The 21,346-nt window shown below is 39.1% G+C and overlaps 1 protein-coding gene across 1 annotated transcript in view; it reads left to right on the top strand.

Annotated features, from left to right (window-relative positions):
* Positions 1–21,346, top strand: part of rab3c (RAB3C, member RAS oncogene family) — a 40,714-nt gene that overhangs the window by 4,134 nt on the left and 15,234 nt on the right. The window contains exons 2-3 of the mRNA XM_020932354.1: positions 2,082–2,306; positions 20,006–20,124. Coding sequence (XP_020788013.1) covers positions 2,082–2,306; positions 20,006–20,124 — 344 coding nt within the window. The remainder of the gene's footprint in view (positions 1–2,081; positions 2,307–20,005; positions 20,125–21,346) is intronic.

Here is a 21,346-nt window from a genome sequence, read left to right as displayed (position 1 = left end):
ATACATGGATTCTTAAAGCTCATAAGAGTCAGTTCAGTTTTGCGTAGGATGGGACCTTTAAAATAGCAATTACACATTTTCCTAATCAAAACCAGCGCCATTACCTGCACCTCATTGATACCACGTTAACACATCACTGCACGCTGTTCTGAGCTAAGAGTCATGCTGGTTTCCCTGACGCAGCCTTCTGTCACCTCTGATCAGCGGAGTAAACTACCAGCTCCTCTCTGCTCCTGCTCTTTGCCCTATTGTACTATATATTCTACACCATATATACGATATACAGGGACTCGTCAATACAACTGTTCTTCAGATGAAACTCAAGCTGTTGTGTAACATAATCACCACAGCAACATTCTGGGTGACTTCAAGGTGAGCCTCTCAAAGTCTTTCCGTTGATTGGCCTGTTTTTACAGCGTTTCTACAATTAGATCAGACTGAGGATAGACGGGTTTTTGTTTAACTCCGGGAGAAATTCACTGTTTAATAAGAAATCAGCAAAACAGAAAATCTACTAATGTAACTTTTCCTGTGGAGGATCAATCACCGTCATGTTCCAATAACTCTACTTTACATTTATTCAGTTACAGGTGGTTTTATCTCTCAAAAATACCTAGAAAAACAAGCATTCTGTTTGTGAGCGGGGTTGCCTCTCCACAGGTCTGACCTGTAACTTGGTCTGGTTTGGTCTCTGTGAAGATTTAAAGTTTTAATGCCATACTGTGAAACATTTCAGACAAAACAATAACATGCAGATCAGCTGGAAAGTCCCCTTGGCTGGAAGGTCCCCAAGCTGGAACATCTCTTTGAATTGTACACTTTATGAAGTTAGTTAATCTACATATACATAAAAAAAAAAAAAAAAATCATTATATGTTGTTGTTGTTGTATTAATTATATTATAATTATGAATTGCCAATACTCTCCTCAGTCCATCTGCAGTATTTGGGATGTGGCTCTTAAGATGATAAAATTTTCTAAAAGGTTCTATGTGTTCATGTTTATGGCAGCAAGTAAGAAAATAATTACTATTTCTTCCAAAATCAACAGTTACAGATGCTATAGGACATGATGAACAAGAGAAAAAGATTTAAAATACGATTTAGTAGTAAACGTCTGCAAGGAAATGAGGATTATATTGATATTACTTACTGAAATATGTGCTCCACTTCAGGACGATGGGTAAAATGACATAAACAAGGACCGATATTTGGTCTCACTACATTCACATCACAGTTCCCGCCGATGAGAATGGGACACTCGAGCTGGGACTTTCAAGCCAGGGGGATGATCGAGCTGGTATTCAGATGTTTTTCCATGAAGAAAACCATTTGACAGACCCTCCACCAGATAAGTTACACAATGCACTTTTTCAATTGCAGATGTTTTCATGGCTAGAATAAACCTTGAAAAGCGTGCAGTCATACATCCAAGTGGGCTCATTTCTTCACAGATCTGACTTGTAACTTGGCCTGGTGGCATCACATGCTTGTTCTCATGTTAATAGATAAGTTTAATGCAAGACTGTGGAACATTTTAGGCATAGCAACAACATTTCAACAGAGACAAGCAGGTAGAGGTAGCCAGAATGGCACCACCTATTGCCTCCGCTCAATTTCATTTCTCTCCATTGACTAGGTCAGGAATCAGAATACACTAGACGGTGGAGACAAATTAAATTGAGCAGAGGCACTAGGTGGTGCCAGCCTGGCTACGATGTTTCACAGTATGGCAATAAATCGTTCTATCATCACGGAGACCAAACCAGACCAAGTTACATATATGTCAGATCTGCAGAGGGTCGGCTCCGCACACAGTCAGTATGCATATATATATATTTTTTTAGGTATTTCTGAGCTGTCAAAAAAGCTGTAATTGAATAAATGTAACATAGAGCTGTTTAATGTCATACTGTGGAACATTCCAGGCAGAGCAATGGCATATCCTTAGAAACAAGAACGTGACAAACTCCCAACCAAAAAGTTAAACAGTTTTGGATCGTTAAACTGTTCTGCTCTCCAGTTTTTCAGCTTTGACTTTACCATGACATGAATCTAACTTGCCTTCTTTCTTCTCCACAGATGGCTGCCACTCAGGACATGAAAGGGAAGGGCGAGGGAGGAGACCAGAACTTTGACTACATGTTTAAACTCCTGATCATTGGGAACAGCAGCGTGGGCAAAACCTCCTTCCTTTTTCGGTACGCGGACGACGCCTTCACCTCCGCCTTCGTCAGCACCGTGGGGATCGACTTTAAAGTGAAAACTGTCTACAAGAACGACAAAAGGATCAAGCTACAGATCTGGGTATGAAACAGAATACACACAACGCAATGTCCAGGAATAGATGGTATAGATGGAAGTTATTGCTGGTGGAATTGGAGAAGGCTGTGTGCGTGTGTTTGTGAAGTCTATAAGAGTTGGAGTTAGGGAATAGTGCAAAATATTAAAGTGATATCATGATTTTTTGGGAGAACTTCACTGTGATTGGTTAGATGACCCAGAGTACTCTATTTTCTGATCTATGTTGTAATGTTTTGTCATCACAAGCATTAGGAAGTGCTCCACTGTGTTTTTAAACTCCGTACACCTTCACTAGAATCATTTGGATGATTTCAGTCCTGGAAGTGCCGGTCTCTACCAAACTAAAGGTAAAGGTAGCTGCTAACTTGAAAACCACTGCTTCATGACCAGTGTTGAGAGTAACGAATTATTGTAATGCATTACAGAGAAAAAATTGTAATATTTTACTCAGTACAAATGTCAGTAACGCGTGTTGGAATGCATTTTTTACCTTGATTGAAGTGGTGGGTTTTTCATTTTTCTTCATACAAAAATCGTTAAAATCACCATGATATCAGCAGAGGTGAAACGCCATCGCTACGGTTCCTAGTGCCAGGACGGGCCTGGAGGTGCGCCCGTGTAGACCGTCGGGTAACTGCGAGAAAAGGACTGGTGCACAGCTCCACACTCCACGGGGCTAATCGCAGCTGACGCCCGATCACGCTTTGCGGACACCCTGCTCCACTGGTCCAAGATTCCAAGTCCTAGTCCAAGATTAGTCCTGGTTTAGACCTGATTTTGACCTGGTTTAGTCCTGGGTTACTCCTGGTTTAGACTTGGTTTAGACCTGGTTCATTCCTGGTTCAGCTCTGGTTTAGTCCTAGTTTAGTCCAGATGTAGTCCTGGTTCAGTCCTCGGTTCAGCCCTAGTTTAGACCTGGTTTAGTCCTGGTTCAGTTCTGGTTCAGTTCAGATTCCGTCCTGGTTCAGTCCTTGGTTCAGTCCTTGGTTCAGTCCTGGTTTAGTCCTGGTTCAGTCCTCGGTTCAGTCCTGGTTTAGTCCTGGTTCAGTCATTGGTTCAGTCCTTCATTCAGTCCTCGGTTCAGTCCTGGTTTAGACCTGGTTTAGTCCTGGTTCAGTTCTGGTTCAATTCAGGTTCAGTCCTGGTTTAGTCCTGGTTTAGACCTGGTTTAGTCCTCGGTTCAGTCTTAGTTTAGTCCTAGTTCAGTCCTTGGTTGAGTCCTTGGTTCAGTCCTGGTTTAGTCCTGGTTCAGTTCATATACGGCGCGAAAGTCTGGCATTTTCGCTTGCTGATTGTTATTTGACAGCATCAGTTGTTTTGGTGAGAGTAAAAAGTGCTGCAATAGTCGTGTAATGCCTTACATTTTAAATGCAGTAATATTGTAATGTAATGAATTACTTTGAAATGACAGTAACAAGTCATAAATAACACATTACAGTTTTGGAGCATTTTGAGATGGAGACAGACTAACTCCAGGTGTGTTTTTTTAGGAGGTAACAATGTTCTTACATGACTAAAACCTCTCAAGAGTCAGTTTTGTGTAATATAGGACCTTTAAATCCATCGGTCAGTCACTCAGAATCAAATCGAAGTCACAATTTGAGTTGGGACAAGTTAAATCGCAAAGGCTGTCATTATTTAGATAATATATTCCTCTGCAAAGAACGAAAGATCCTGTCCTTTTTATAGAAGGATCTTGTAGCTGTAGTTTAAATCTCTACACCATGTTCTGTGTGGAAAAGTGTGTTTGAGAACAGAGCTGCTTTAGACATAGAAGCATGAATCACAATGTACCATCTCGTCACATAAGAACAACCAGAGCTGTTTAAATACACTATTGTAAACTTAAATGTTTACAGTGGAACTTTCCTGACATTTCTGTTTTATTTATGTAGGATAAGTTTGTTCGTTCATTTTGCAGCACTACAAAAAACATAAACTACAACCTCATGGATCATGACCGAAAGGGTTTAGGCTGAAGTAAAAGTGCAAATCAATGACAGAATTCCAAGAAAGAAAAACAGCTTATGAACAGCAAGTTTGCGTTTACAATTTCACTTACAACTTAGTGTAGAAATGTGACAAAATAAAAATAAAAACAACTCTAACTCTAACAAAATTGAATGCATGGTTCATTCATTCCAGAGCTCTATAGCTTTTAAAACATAACGCTTTATAACCTTTTGAAAGACCTCTACAGTGTAAAATCGTCATTCAGGTTATTCCATATACTAACCCCTCTATAAGAAACACAATCTTCATTTCATTTTTTTAAAGATGACTGTTCTTCTAAGGTTACACTGAGCCTCTCTGCTAAAATAACTCCTGTAAACAAGGACAGAGCAGATGATTATAGGACCTTGTACATCACTGCAGTTGTACTTTGGTCAACAAGATAAAAAAAACAAAAAAAAAAAACTTAAATAAACAAAAAGAGGATTTGTTGGTGCATAGTAATTCACTTGATTCATAATCGTGATAACCTTCTTTTGGAGTAGAAAAATGTTATTAATATTTGATTTATACGTTTTCCCCCATATTTCCACACAGAAATATTCCCACATCCTTCTTGCATTGATTCAAGTACAGGAGCTTTATTTGCTGAACGATATCTTGAAAAACATGCATACTGACTAGAGGTGGGACCAAGTCGTTGTTTTACAAGTCTCAAGTAAGTCTCAAGTCTTTGACCTCAAGTTCAAGTCAAGTCCAAAGTAAAAAACGGGCAAGTCCAAGTTGAGTCTTAAGTCACTGGTCCATAAGTCCAAGTCAAGTCCAAGTCATCTGCTTTGAGTTTCAAGTCATTTCAAGTCCTTTAAACTAAAATACTAATTATATCTTAGATTTTTGCAGTTTATATGACTTTTAAACTAAATTGTACTCAAAAATCTTGTAGAAGAAGACAAAAAGAGTTGCAGAAATGCTGATTTTTCCTTTTTAAATGTCTTGACAAAAGTGCAAATTATTACGGTCAGAATAGAAAGAGTGCAGATTTAAGAGTGCTTAATAACAGTTAATTTGTCAACAAGTCTAAGCATCAAGTCTTCTGAAGTCACAGGCTGTGTCGAGTCCCAAGTTTTTATCTATTTTATCAAGTCAAGTCCTAAAAATAGTGACTCAAGTCTGATTTGAGTCCAAGTCACAACTTGCAAGTGCTCAATTCTGATTCTCACAATGAGTGGGCTTGCCTCTCCACAGATCTGACCTGTAACATGGCTTGGTGACGTCTGCATAGAGATACATACACATCAAAGCAGGTAGTGACCCGAAAAGTTACATAATGTACCTTTAAGGCACTATACATTATGGAATATGAAAGCTTTTGAGTATAAAGGACTACATTGACCATGATACTTTGCTTCATTTATATTCCTACGAGTTGCAAAATGCGATTTTGCAACTCAAATACTTCCTTTATCTGAGACATCCTATGCATTTTTAAATCTGCATTGGTATTTTTAGAACTCATGCTTTTAGTCATTCATCCCAAGGTCTGTTAGAAGCCTCCAGAATCTGTAAAAGGGGGAAGAGTTTTTGCGTTATGCCCCGCCCCTTTACCTTCTCCTGCCTGAATGACACGTGTCCGTATAAGGTCGTCTCTGGCTGTTTTCTGACCCTGGATCTATCTCTTCTCTCTGTGCGGATCAATACAGCTGAAGGTCTGTGACAGGAGGAGAATGATGCAGTACAGAGGACAAGGCAAGGGCTTTACCACAAAAACACCACATATCTAACAAAATACTATGATGTTAAGTGGTACAGTATGTGTAAAATGGTAAAGAAAACATGCTTTTCTCTGGTACAGTTCTAATCTAAACACCTAGGATCATTATTTAGTATTCTGAACATCTTAAAATTAGAATATAAAACCACTTAATTAGAGAAACAGGTGTACTGACTTCTGGTTGAAAACTGTGCTAAAGATTTACAGTACAGTCACACACACAAAAAACAAACAAACAAACAAAAAAAAGACCCTGGAGATGGTTAGTTTAAGCAGCAGTTTAATTCCATACACTGGAACATTCCAGGCCAAATCCTAACGTCTTCTAGCCTGTTTCATCAGCCGGTTTCACTTCATGGAAACTGTCTGACCTCACAGTATTAAGGGCCGTTCACACCAAAGCGTCAAAGCATCCAGTTTCTATGTAAAGTCTATGTGGATGTGCGACTAGAGCGTCCTGTGTTTTTGCGGCGCGTCTTCGGCGTCAGCGCGGCGCGAATCTGGCGTCAACGCGGCACGTCTTGAGCGTTTTCGCGTCGACGCTCTAGACGCGCGTCCAAGGCATCAGCGTCAAGAAGTTGAAAATGCTGAACTTTTCGCGTCAGACGCACCAACCAATCAGGGACGAGTATCCAGTGACGCAGCGACGTTATTATCAGGAAGCAAGACCCGAGAACCAGAGCGAGAACCACAAACATGAGCGGAGCATGAATATATACACCACAATCACCGAGCCGATCGCGAGGAATACACCAGGACCGGACCAGGACTAAACCAGGACTAGACCAGGACTAAACAAGGACTAGACCAGGACTAACAAGGACTAGACCAGGACTAAACAAGAACTAGATCGAGACTAGACCGGGACTAAACCAGGACTAGACCGCGACTAAACCAGGACTAGACCGGGAATAGACCGGGACTAAATCAGGACTAGACCGGGACTAGACCGGGACCAGACCGGGACTAAACCAGGACTGATCCAGTGTCATTAGCGCAGTATAAATATATATACGTCCCAGTCGTCGACCCGATCTCCTCCGCTGATGTTTTATGTCATGAAAACACTCTCTCAGTCTGGTCTGACAATGCTTCGGGAAAAGAGCGGGATCGGGCTCTTGTTTCCAGGGCAACGGACGCGCGTCAAGTATTTTTCTCCCGTTCGTCCACGGCGTCAAAGACGCGCATCGGGGGCGTCTAAACTCAAATGCAAAGGCGTCCAAATAGAGGCGTCAAGGCATTTTTTGATGCTTTGTTGTGAACGGCCCTTTAGGATTCGTTTGCTCGACGGTAGCAGGCAATTTTTTTATTTAACCAATAATACGCAAAATCCTGTACAAAGAAGGGCAATAACGCCTTTCCCTTTGATAAAATTCACCAAACATTCTCTTTGTTCCAGCTTTAAATCCTCAATCTCGGGAATCGTTGCCAACACAGAATGTCTGTCTTTGTCTGCATCCATCTCAGCCGCTGTGTTTACTGTTGTGCTGTACCACAAAAGGCACCCAGACAGGAGCTTGTGTTTGACGTCATGGCTTCAAAGCTCTTCGCTGATTGGCCAGTGCGTGGTTTACAACTTCTGGGGTTCTTGCAAACCATCTAGTGTATTCCAATTTCTGACCTAGTTGCTGGAGAGAAATGAAATCGAGTGGAGGCACTAGGTGGCGCCAGCCTGGCTAAATGTCTTCATGGAAACAAGTACTATGTAACTCTGTACAAGTTACATAGAGGACCTACAGTTTGTTCAAGCAGTCATTGATACTGAGATACATATTATTCTTCCCAACATTATTATATATGGTTCTTCCTGCTTTCTTAGATGACCAAAAATACATAAAAAGTGTTAGCAGAAGACATATGAGCAAACATTCAACAGATAATTATCTCTATTTATTCATGTAGAACAGACATGGGCATTGTAAAGCTCCCGGGCCACATACGACCTTTTGGTTGACTCTGAATGGCCCATGTAAGATAATTTGGAATTACAAATTAAACATATTTTGTAATTTTCCCTCATGCATGGACTAAAGCTGCATTGTTTTTATTTTTGAGGTGTTTTTTTAAATGACTTTTTTTTTTTTTTGTAAGGCAACCTCACTTTTTCATTGCTTAGTCATAACATAAACTCTTTCCAGTCTTACCAGCTCATCAAAACAATGATATTTACTGCTTTTTAAAAAGAAATACAATTAATATTACACAGAACTGAGTTAAGCATTTTGGCCCGACCCTCCACAATATTTTCTGTTTCTCCTGTGGCCCCATTGAAAAAATAATGATTGCCCACCCCTGATGTAGAACGTAGTCAGAGTTAAATGAACTCTCTTGAGCTCTGGTGTGTGTGGGTGCATGTGTGTGTGTTTGCGTTTGTCAGTTCTAATGTGAGCTTAGAGGCATGTGTGTGTGTCTCTGTGTGTGTGTGTGTGTGTGTGTGTGTATCAGTTGTGAGCTCAGAGGCAGATGGAGGTGTGGACTTTAGTGTCAGGAGCAGAGAACGTGTGAATGCGGAGCACAGCAGGACTACAGCTCAAACAACACTTCACTGTGAGAGTGTGTGGACCCATCAACGGACTGCTTAAGGACTGCACTACACTCCTCTATCTGCGTGGAAGAGATAACAGGGCATCTGGTCTAGTTACTCCAAATTAAATTACATCACATGAGTCAATAGATTACATTTAGAATCTACAATTTGATGTTGTCAAAATCAGCAGCAGCCAGTATTTATTTTTGTCCTCTTTTTGGTTAGGATTAAACTAATATAGCAAAAGTGTAAAGTTACACCTTTTTTTTTTTTTTTTTTAGGTCTTGGTTTATCACAGTTTAGTCCCAGTTCTGATGTGGTAGGTGGGTATTTAACACACTGAGGGGCATAAATTCTGCACACCTACCGTACCTCCCTTATGGGGACAAAGATCAGGCCCCCTTGACATCAGTTTTTCAGTATTAGATCAAAAATTTAAGTTAAAGTTTACATTTTAAAAAGGGTTTAGGTTAAGGCTAGGCATGTGGAGAATTTATTATGGTCAGGTTTAGTGTCCGGGAAATAAATAAATCAAGAACTATACATATAGGCTTTATTCACGGTTACCTGAAGACGTTTGGAAACATGTGGATGACGACTTCCAGTGAAGTTCTCGTGATAAAACCGTGGATTCAGCAGCAGCGTCTTCACAACCTGTGACTCAAATCACATCAATGAAAAATGAAAGAATACAATTACATCTAGATGAACAAAACCAGGCCATTTTTTCAAATGTTCCAGATTTTGTTATACTATTGCCAAAAGAGCCCAAAGGAGATCTGTTGTTACCACTTTTGATGCTATAAATGCAGTTAATATGATTAACTGAGATTCAGGAGCAGGACCACGCCTCAGCCGCCCTCTCCTTCTCACCAGCGAACCACAACTCACCTCGACCATGCCTCTAATTTCCCAGAAGCCTATATGTAGCAGCCTTTCCCATCATCCCAGTTTGTCTCGGCTAACTCGACCCCACCCTCCCATCCCCTATTCTGTCTTTCAGTCATAAGACCCCTACAAGGGGGGTCCCCTTCCAGCTGGGCCAATTGAAGATTGAGATGGAGCCCCCACCTAGAATATAAACCCAGCCATCTCTGCCCCGCTTCGTACATTATCAATAAAATTCTTCGCACTATGTCGTTGTTGGTGTGGTCCTAGCTAGTGAATGTTAAAATATTGTTTTGGTTTCAGATTGGCAGTGTGCTATATGGTTAAGCAAACAGACTTGCAATTTGATATATTGTGATGGTCCTCGATATTATTGTGAGAACTTTGATGTCAATACGATATCACGATATTTCGGTTATTATTACATCCCTAAATATATATATATATATATATATATATATATATATATATATATATATATATATATATATATATTATATTATATATATATATATATATTATATATATATATTGTAAAATATACCAAAACATATACCAAAAACTTCTTGGCGAAATACTGATACAGCAGCCCACGATATCAACACTGTATCATTATATTAAACTATATGATATACTGATATTTCGATATTTTGGCACACCCCTATTTATCACATACATTTTGTAAACAGAACATATAATATATTAATATATATATATTTATTTATAAATGGAGCCACTATCAATTAAAATACAGATAATACATGTTACAGTTAGCTACCTCTCCTGTTACTACAAACACCAAGAAAACAAAATGATTACATTCAACTTTCTTACATGATTTTAGGATTTTACATGGAAACTAAACACCATCATCTGAACAGGGTTTTGGGCAAATTTATTGTATATTTTTTAGTTCATTGTATTTCTCTTGAAGCTCAAGTTTTAATTTCCTTTTACACATGAACAAAGATGAGAAATTTGTACTGTTTCTACCCAGCTTATCCCAAATCGGTGGTCTTTACGTGCCGCAATAAAACTAGAACACTTCAGTTTTGGATCTGAGGAGACAGAGGTTAAAATATGTGAGCACACGGGGAGCTGTATACAGGAGACTCTTTGGCTTTGTCAGTTATAATGAGACCTCAGACAGAGAGGCCGCTCACTGTAAACGCCCATTTAAGGTAATGGCTATCTGCAGTTGTCGCTCTATTCATTTGCTAAAAGGTAAAGTGCTGGTGCTGTCCTGTCGTATGGATCCTCTCTCTTTTGTCCCCGGATACAAGAAAGGATGTGGCTGTGTAGAGTCGGGGTAAGCTCTAATGAATATTTGTACTTATGCTTCCTTTTCCTTTTATGGCATTTTTTATTTGTTTGCAACTGAAGTTTATTGGAACTATGGAGCACCAAAACAGACATAATTAGAAACAGATAAATACAAGAATCAATGCTATAAAGTATTAAATGAAATGGTGGATAAAGGTATAAATAAATAAAATGCTGTTACACTAATGCATTAATGCTTACATTCTAGGGATTAAAAACATAATAATAATAATAAAATAAAATAGGCTTGTTTTCCAAAAAAATTAAATACATTTATTTTTTTTTACAATTATTTATTTACACTTTTACACAAATTTTATTATATTTATTCATTTGTACATGTATTCATTTACTTATTTCTACATTTTTATTTTTTACTTTTATCTAGAATGTATGCATTAATGCGTCCATCCATCCATTTTCTTCTGCTTATCCGGGGTCGGGTTGTGGGGGCAGCAGTCTAAGCAGGGACTCCCAGACTTCGTTCACCCCGGACACTTCCTTCAGGTCTTCCAGGGGGACCCCGAGGCGTTCTCAGGCCGAGAGACATAGTCTAACATGCCGGTCTAACATGCCCGGAACACCTCCCGAACGAGGCGTCCAGGAGGCATCTAGAGCAGATGTCCAAGCCGCCTCAGCTGGCTCCTCTCAACGTGGAGGAGCAGCGGCTCTACTCCGAGCTCCTCCTGTGTTATGGAGCTCCTCACCCTGCAGAGGAAAGTCATTTCGGCCACTTGTATCCGTGATCTTGTCCTTTTGGTCATTACCCAAAGCTCATGACCATAGGTGAGGGTAGGAATATAGATTGACTACTAAATTGAGAGCTTTACCTTTTCACCACAACGGCTCAATACAGCGACCGCATCACTGCCGACGCTGCACCGTTGTGCATGTCAATCTCATGCTCCATCCTCCCCTCACTCGTGAACAAGACTCCGAGATACCTGAATCCCTCCACTTGAGGCAGGGACTCTCCACCCACCTGGAGAGGGCATTAATGTGTAAGAGAATTTATTTATTTACACATATGTATACATATTTTTCACCATTTAATTGAATTCTTTCCAACACTTATTCTTGTATTTATTCATTTCTAATCATGTAATTTTTGGTGCTCCATACGGCCTGTGAATAATGGCTTATTCACTGTTCAAATTTAAAAATGCAAACGCCATGATAATGGCTATAAATAATAAAATCGTGCTACGAATCTGCTGTCCTAATGCAATGCGGTGGTGAGCTCTTGCAGAATTGTGAGTTTGAGAATCTCATCATTATTTTACGTCCAGTTAGGATACTGATATCAACGTGTTCCTGACAGAAAATCATCATTCACACGCTACTGCACTGTTCGCAAACCTCCCTGTGGACTGATTAATGCTGTAACTGACAATATATTGATCGCAATTAGGTCAGCAATTTGTTAAATCAATGTACACCGCCCATTTAAGCTCAAAAATATAGGAAAACAGGCATTCTGTCTATGAGCGGGGTCGCCTCTCCACAGATCTGACATGTAGCTTGGTCTGGTTTGGTCTCCATGAAGATAGAAAGGTTTAATGCCATACTGTGAATCATTCCGGACAAAGCAATAACATCTCCATGGAGAAAAGCATTGGACCCTCCTCTAGAGAAGTTACACAATGCACATTTAAATTTAACTTCATTAATCAGCACTGTAGAACTTTAGTTGCTTGTTATTGTTTTGCCTTATCTATCTTGTGTTTATTCATTTACAAGAGTTTAAGGCTAAAAAAATACCTTGAAAACCATTTCTACTTGTGGGTCACTTCTCCACAAATCTAGCTTAACTTTAAGCGGTGGGCCTAAGGTTTGAGTCCTTCCTAAGGTTTGATAAGAACACTGAGCAAATTATCAAACGAGGACAGCAGCCGGTTCACTTGATGCAGAAGCTCCACTCTTTTAATGTGTCGCCTAACATTTTAAATAATTTTTATCATTCCTTTATTGAAAGTTTGCTGACCTTTTCTTTTATTTGTTGGTTTTATGGGTTATCTGTGAAGGACAAGAACAGTCTGAGCCAGATAGTAAAGGTGTGCGGCAAAATCAGTGGTGTTCAGATGCAGGGTTTGGCCTCTGTGTGGAGATATCGGCTGCTCCAAAAGACTAAGGCCATACTGAGCCAGACTAACCATGTACTGCACTCACAGTTTGTGCAAATGCCCTCTGGGAAGCGCTATGTCACCCCACAGCAAAAGACTAACCACTACGCCAAATCTTTTATTCCTTCTGCCATAAAGCTTTTAAATGGAAAGTAAATTTGCTATTGTGTCGCCTGATGCACTGAGGTTTGAATGTATGGCGTCTGTTTTTCTTTCTATTTTATTATTTATAGATGTGCAAACAGAATTGCCCTTTGGGATTAATAAAGTTGTTGATTGATTGATTGATTGGTGTGTCTAGTTTGTCTACATAGAGACACATAGGTTTATCGCCATATTGTGGAACATTCTAGGTGAGGGGTCTCCAATCTACCAGTAGCTCTCCCCCCTTTCCAAGTAACTCAACAAGGGATTTTGAAGTTATGCCATTGTGCTGAATAACAACAGTTTGGTTAATTTTATGCCTATTTCCTTTGTACACGTATCATTTTGAAGTCCAACTTTGTGCACTAATAAATGGACAATGGACAGTGGTTTATGTTTTATGGGCATCTAACTGTATCCCAAGGTTTGCCCTCTTTCTTATAATCGTCTTTATTTCTGGTGACCCCTAAAATGAGTAGCTCTGTGGCATTTTCGTTTTGTAAAGATAGCTCACGGAGGAAAAAGGTTGGAGACCCCTGTTCTAAGTGTTGCATGGACAGAATGGTCACAGCAGAGAGGATTCTTTTTGCAGGTTAAAAGGTTCTATATTTTGCGAAATTGACTCTTGTGAGCCTCAAGTCATGTTATAATGCTGCTACTTCATCAAAAACAGACCTGAAGTTGTGTTTTGTTTCATTCACACTTGTTTGAATAACCCTTTATTATTAGTCTGTCTACATCTCCAAAACTCACATGATGTCATGTAGTGGTAGTTTTCAAGTTAACAGCTCCTTTTACCTTTATTTCAGTAATGATTGGCAGTTTCAGGGCTGAAATTATGCAAATGCAGAGTCGGACTGGGAACAAAATTCGGCCCTGGCAGTTTTTCTCTGGACCGGTTCACCCCGCTCATTTCGAAATTGAGCCCAAATGTGGTCTGAGGTGGACCAGCTCGGTAGTACAGGCCAGTCTGAGCCTGCATATTTATATAGTATTTAGTCAAATGAGACTGTGAGACTAAATGAGACTGCACTGCCACGGAAATATATTCACATAGAAGCCCAGTGTTTTGAAAGCCTTTTGACCAACAGAAGATGTCTCTTGTATATTTAAAACTGTTATGTGTAAATAATACATTTGAAGTGCATCACTACTTAGTAATTAAGTAAATAAAATATAGAAACTGCAAATTGAGACATTTGTAAATAGATGATGAACAAACAGGCAGCCTCATTCCTGTGCTCATCAAATGCAACATCAATTCAAGCTTTATAAGATCCTGGCTTTATGCTTTTTATTATTTTTTAAGTTGCATAATATTTCTATTTTACATTGAATATTATCTGCCATTATAAGAAAGTTTGTGATTTTGTGATTTGTTTTTGCACTATCCATATGCAGGCACACACATATTCTAATGATCAAAAGGCCTTTGAAGTAATATTTTTGTAGACCTTCACTTAATGGAATAAAGTTATAATAACCAATGCATCTACAAAATACTTTATTTTCACAGAGCAGCACAAGAGGACACATCTTCACGACAAAAAATGAACTGTTACAGAAGTGGTTATGTTGGGGAGCTTTCCTGCTGCTAATAAACAAACAGTAATACAATTAAAATCAATTCAGATTGTCCAAAGTACCTCTTTGTTGAACAGGGCCTTACATTTGCCTTCTGGCTTCAAACAGGCCTGTAAACTTTAAACTCTGCTGGAAACTCATCCTCGGAGTAAAGTCTATCAGAGAAATATCCTCCATATGGCACATGGCATGGGTCTAGAATGAATATTATAATTGTAAGAGAGTGCAGCAGTCTACATGATGTTGCCACAGTATCCAGTGTACGTACCTGTACCCTTAATGTAATTGGTTCCGTACACTCTCCTGGTGAAGTCCGAAAGGTTGAACTGAATCTTGTTCCAACCATTTTCAAGCTGCATCGACATCATGCAAGAAAAAGGGTTCACTCTTGTCGTGGTCTGATAGTTACTCACCCTGAACCTCCGCCGAACCTTTTTGTTATCTAACACCTGACAAATAAGATTCTTCTTCAAAAAGCAGCAAGATGTTTGAGTGTCTATGAACTGTTGAAGACTGGACTTCAAAGATGTAATATTTCTTTAGATTTTTGGCAGGACTGTATATTGCAGACCTACATGCAGATCGTGACAAGGCGACCCAAAAAAAATCTCTTGCGACCCACCTGAGTGTCGTAACCCAGTCTTTGAGAAACAATGGTTTACCATGCAGAAAAGTTATACAGTGCACTATGATGTAAAAACAATATTTAATATTTTTTTCTTACCTTAAATGCAGCAAGATGCATTTTCATATTTTAAGTACAAAAGTCTTGGTAGATAATTTTACTTGTAAAGTCAAATTTACTCAAATCTTGATCAAATGTTCTTAATTAACTTGGCTAGATTTTAGTTTTTGCAGTGTTTTAACCTTCTTTAGTTTTAAGACACTTTATTCTAATATTCTGGAGACTTCACTTCTTGAATTGATTTCTTAAGCTCACAGACCTCGCCAAATGCTCTCAGAACAGTCTGGTACTCAGCACTTTTCTTCTTCGTCTTTGTTTTAATTGAGCTAGTTGGAAGCAGCTCGAGAATTTAAAGGTCACTGTCAAGATTAGAGACAAAACATGACAGCAAAATGCCTCTCAAACCTCGCACATAATAATTAACCGAACAAAAGCTGTCAACACGAAATGGGATAAAGGGCTTTGCATAATAGCTGTGATGTTATTGTGTGCTAATGTCGGTCGTGTGGTGGGGTTTTGGCACGCGTGGAGCTTGGTTCTGTGGTCTGAAGGTCATCTGTTTCCCCTGGCAGATGAAACCAGTGTTATAACGAATAATATGCGCAGAGGACACACAGGGAGAGATGCATTGTGGGTCATGACAAACCGGTCCGATTCCTCGTTTTCGTCATCGCCAAGTGGAGCAGCCAGAGCCTCCCCAGACGTACCAAACACACGGCCGTGGGCGGGACAAAATATACAAGGATTTATTCAGACATTATGCAACTCTTGGATTGTGAGAAACTGTTAAAATGTGTTGGGGTTTTGCATAATAAGTCTGACTCTACTCGAAATCTGTTATCAGTATCTGAACAGAAATGATTACATAATTTGGATTTTCACAATAACAATAATAATCATACAGGTTTTTTATGACCCATCAGAAATGTAAGGTAATAAATATAAAAAATGAATAATGTTTCAGCTTTTTGAATGTTTTTTTCAACTACAAAATGCAAATACCTAACCTAACCAACTGTGTATGTGGACTGCAAAAATTTAAATCTAACCATGTTAAGAAGACTTGAATTAAGAAAGTTTTATCACGATTTGAGTAAATTTCACTTGACAAGTAAAATTATCTGACAATGGAAGACTTTTTGAACTTAAAAATGAAAATGCATCTTAAGTTAAAGATGTTTGTTTTATCTTCTTATGTACTTTAACTTCTTGGGTTCCTTTTTAAAGACTAGACAGTGAAGTGTATTTACCTTGTTGACATGTTTTGGCTGTTAGCTGCAAACCATCTTCAGAACTGTCACTGGTGTTGGTGGTGACGTGTTGTGTATCAGCCGTGTAGACAAAGCAGAACAGGAAAACCTAAAATATCAGAGCACTGTAAAAGAAATAACTACATTATGGATTGGGATGGGGCTCGGAAAACAACAAATTCAAACTCTGGTTCAAGGAGGACAGTGAAACCTGGAAAAGAGGCACGGGCAGCGTTAACCGTGATGATGGAGCGTTCCTCCTTTCACACACCTGGGACGCCCTCCTCCAGAGAACTTAGGGCGACAGGAGGCGTGGTCAGTCTGAGCGATCTGCAGGTCCATCAGGCTGAGTACACCAACACCGGGGACAGTTCTGAAGATGGCTTGCAGCAACAGCCGAAACATGTCAACGAGGTCAATACACTTTACTCTGTTGTCTTTAAAAAGAACTCAAGAAGAAAATGCATCTTGCTACACTTAAGATGAGAAAAACAACAACTCTTTGCACTTCAAATAAGAAACAAAATCTAATATTGCTTGAATTAAAAAAAAAAAAAACCCTTATAGGCACTTATAGGCTCTGTTCACGCTTACGTCACAAACCAGGGAGACGTTTGGAAAAATGAGATTACAACTTCCGGTTGGCTCTGTTCTAGGAAAAATGAGAAAATGGCCCAGTTTTCTTCATTTACAAGTCACTAGACCAATAGAACCTATTGCATTGGTAGGTATTTTACTTGACAAGTTGAATCTACTCAGATGTTCTTAATTAAGTCATTTAAACTTCGCTAGATCTTGATCCTGATTTTTACTGTCAGAACTAGTTCATTCTTAAACAGTTTATAGTTGTCCAAAATTATTCCTTGCTTACCTTATGCGTTCAGAGCATCCTAAATACTCACCACATTGAGTTTATAAGTGCTTATGCCCACTATCGTAGACCAGCAGAGGTGAAGTGAGACCAAAAAATGGCCCTGGACTTTTCCCCCACAAATTGGCCCACGGAAAATTTGAGGCCCCAATCAGTCCCACTGTCGGACAGCCATTCTGGACTTTTCCAAAACACACAGATTGCCAGTCCGCCCCCGTAGCCCAGTGTGACCCAATGTGCACTGGCAAGAAAAGTACTGCTAAATTTGTTTGGGAAAAAAATGGGTCATCAAAGGCACAAATCACCGATTAATCAACTATTACTTCAGGCAATCTCCCTATTGATACTTTGCGATGCCATCACGCTGGGGGTGTTCTACATGTGTCTCTCTTGGTGGGATGTTCAGCAGTTGCCATGGAGACACAACACACACATTAGTAAACGCAGTCAGAAAAGCTTTAAGACGCTCTGAAAATAATACAAAAAGGATTTATACAACAGATTTTTAGGAGCCTGTGATTAAAACAAGCGTTCATGTTTCTGTTTAAGTGTTTGATTTTCTACAGGTGCCAGTGACCTGTTGTAGTGAACTTTTTCTGGGCAGATTGTGTTAAAATAAAGCTCAGATTCAAGTCTAACAAAGCTTCAGACAGAGCAGCGCCTCTAGTTAGGGCTCACCCACCAAATAATGTTGATAACGTCAGCTGCAAAGTATCAGTATATATGCTTGTGTATACTCTGTTTTCAAATATGGCACGGGTTTTTGAATGCACATCAGCTTGTGTTTATTCTGGCTGAGTGATTAATGTAATGAGGTGAGGAGACGATCGAAGCCATCAGATAAAACAGACACAAAATTTGGCGTTATGTCAATGCAGAGGCAGTGAGACAGAGAGTCCAATGATTATACTCACACAATGGATTCTCCACTCGGACATGCGTTATCATTACGGGATGTCTAATCGTTATTACAGAAATGTGCTAATGTTTGTGACAATAGTGAGATGAATCAACGTTTGTGCGAGGTTTAAAAGTCCTATGTTACACAAAATGGATTCTGGAAAGCTTTAAGCCATGTTATAATGAAACAAAACACAACTCCAGGTATGTTTTGATACATAAACAACATTATATCGGAGCAGAAAATAGCGTAGTATTGGCTTTTATCATTCACACATGTAGAAAAAAATCCACCAGCTATTAAGAGCAAGAACTGGAGTTTTATTTTTGTAAATACTTTCTACAGATTTTATTGCTGAAAATAATGTTGTGTGGATTGGAACATGGAAGCCTGGAAAAGGATTTGAATTACCAGATTTGCTTTATAGAGCAAAGTGCAGGGCTCACGTTGGGAGTCCACCATCTGGTTATCTCCATGGGGATGTAATTGCTTTGCCTGAAATGTTACCCAATATGGCGTTAAACTTCTATCTCCATGGAGACAAGCAGACAGCACCAAGATGGTCAGATCTGTGGAGACTTGGCAAGCTTGCGCATACTAAGAAGGCATGAATATTTTAAGAAGTTAAGAATAAAAACTGTATTTGAATATATGCAAGATAGATATAGGTTTAATACCAATCAGTCGATCAATATCACTTTATTTGTTCATGCGCCTGATTCATCAGCCAGTTTCACTTGGTGGAAACTATCTGACCTTGTAGCATTAGGATTTGTTCGCTTGATGGTAGGCGGGTACTTTTTTTTATTTAACCAATCGCTGCTACTTGGTCGTGACATATGTAATGCACCAAATCCCATAGGAAGAAGGGCAATAACGTCTTTCGCCTTGGTAAAATTCACCAAACATTCTCCTCGTTCCAGCTTTAAATCCTTGATCTCGAGAATTGTTGCCAACACAGAATGTATGGCTTTGTCTACATCTAGTGTATTCCAATTCCTGAACTAGTTGCTGGAAAGAAATGAAATTGAGCGGAGGCACTAAGAAATTCAGGACATTGAGCAGTAAAATACAATAATAATAGAAAACCTCACTTTAGCAGGTCATCAGATCCAGTGTCAGTTTAGGGAAAACAGCAGCCCTCAGGACAAAAGTGTCCCTCTTCTCTGTTCTTTAGTCCAAGTATCACAGCAGCCTAGACACTTTTAAGCCTCACTCTCTCACTTCACACTGTTGTTTCAGTTGGTGATGAGAGTGTTTCCTCTGGAAGATCTGGTCTTCTGCCATATCTGGTGTAAAAAATCAGGCATTTCAGAGTTAGATGTTTAGCATAGGTGGCTCCATGTCACCATGCATACAGGAAAAAAGAAAATGCTGAAATCACACAGTCCTTAACTTCTGTCTTTTGAACTGCACAAGCTGCACTTCTTAGTTCATCTAAATCCTAAAAAATAAGTACAAAATTTAAAATAAAAAATATAAAAGTTTAAAAATTGGTCACTTTGCCAACCAGTCAGCCACAAGAGCAGTCAACCACAACAATGGCAACCACCACAAATACTGTGGAATATTCCTCAGCATTCAATTCATTTTATCACTGAATTTCTGTTCTATAAATTGAGCATTTGATATTATTTGTAAAGACGTGTGAATCAAAGTGCATTCATGTGTTTTGTGTGCAGGACACAGCGGGGCAGGAGCGTTACCGCACCATCACCACGGCGTATTACCGCGGCGCCATGGGCTTCATCCTCATGTACGACATCACCAACGAGGAGTCCTTTGGAGCCGTGCAGGACTGGTACAGTACTTTAACTTTCTCTATTATACTCAACGGGTGGGGCACACTGACAAGAAGTCTGTATATTTTAGATTATATTCCCAGTAACAATAATCAGATTCAATCCATTAAAAAAATTTCTAATTGTGTCTGTAAATTAGTTGAGATTAGTATAGAAATGCTCACATTTCACTACAGCTACTGGTCATTCAGAGCACAAGTGGATGGAAATAGATTGTAAAACTCTACACTCTAATGTTGTTCCCTCATCATATATTCCTGGAAATCATTTTTGATTCACTCATGTTTCAGTGATCCAAATCAGACTTGTCCTGGTTTGGTTCTGGTTTGAGCCCAGTTTAGTCCTGATGTAGACTTGGTTTGGTCCTGTTCTAGTCTTGGTTTAGTTCCAGGTTTAGTCCATGTTTAGAGGGACTGTACTGATATAATGTTTCCTCATCTCATAATACCTGGAGTTGTGTTTTGTTTCATTAACACATGTTTGACAGACAAATCCAATATATTTAGTGTCTTACAGTTCTCCTCTCAAACTAAAAACACTCTGAAACACCTTGTGATGTCATGTGGTGATACAGGAAAAGCTACAGCTACATGATATCCCAAAGTGGAACAGAGCATTTGGAGCTTTGTGACTTATATGGAATAAATTTTGAGTCAAATAGTTCAAAGAATGCTTTTGAAAACATCAAGCAAACCAGTATAAATCAAAATACCAAATAAAAAAGATCAAACAAAAAAGTGAAATAAAATAAACACATTTGTAATCAGATTATTTGTGTAATCTAAAATATCTGTCTTTGCCTCTTTGGAAACATTTTATTTTGTTCCGTGTCTTTCTCAGTTTTCTTTTGTCCCATTTTCTTTGGTTATGATTTCAGCTTTCTCATTTGCTCTCTCTGACTTTGTGGTTGCAGTTTTGGCACAGACGTGGCAGGAGGGTGGGACTTCCATGGGTGCATTCCCATTAGTTAATTTATGTCTGACAGACAATACTGCAAGCAAAAAGTCAGGGAGTGCCTCAAGCAAAACTGAAGCAGACGTGGAACAAAAATAAAAGAGGCAAAGATGGATATTTCAGATGTTTACAGAAATAATTTGATTGCAATCTTATGTATTTTATTATTACAATTTCATTTATTGATTTATTTATTTGGTATTTTGATATATAATTTTTTGCTTGATGTTTTACAAGTGTTCTTTGAACTATATGACTCAAAATTGA

The sequence above is a fragment of the Boleophthalmus pectinirostris genome, unplaced genomic scaffold (genome assembly GCF_026225935.1).
Source record: "Boleophthalmus pectinirostris isolate CB_2022bp ecotype Guang Dong unplaced genomic scaffold, ASM2622593v1 HiC_scaffold_4, whole genome shotgun sequence".
In the NCBI taxonomy this organism is placed as follows: Eukaryota; Metazoa; Chordata; class Actinopteri; order Gobiiformes; family Gobiidae; genus Boleophthalmus; species Boleophthalmus pectinirostris.
The sequence above is the reverse complement of the archived record's forward strand: the minus strand, read 5'-3'. Positions and strand labels throughout refer to the sequence as shown.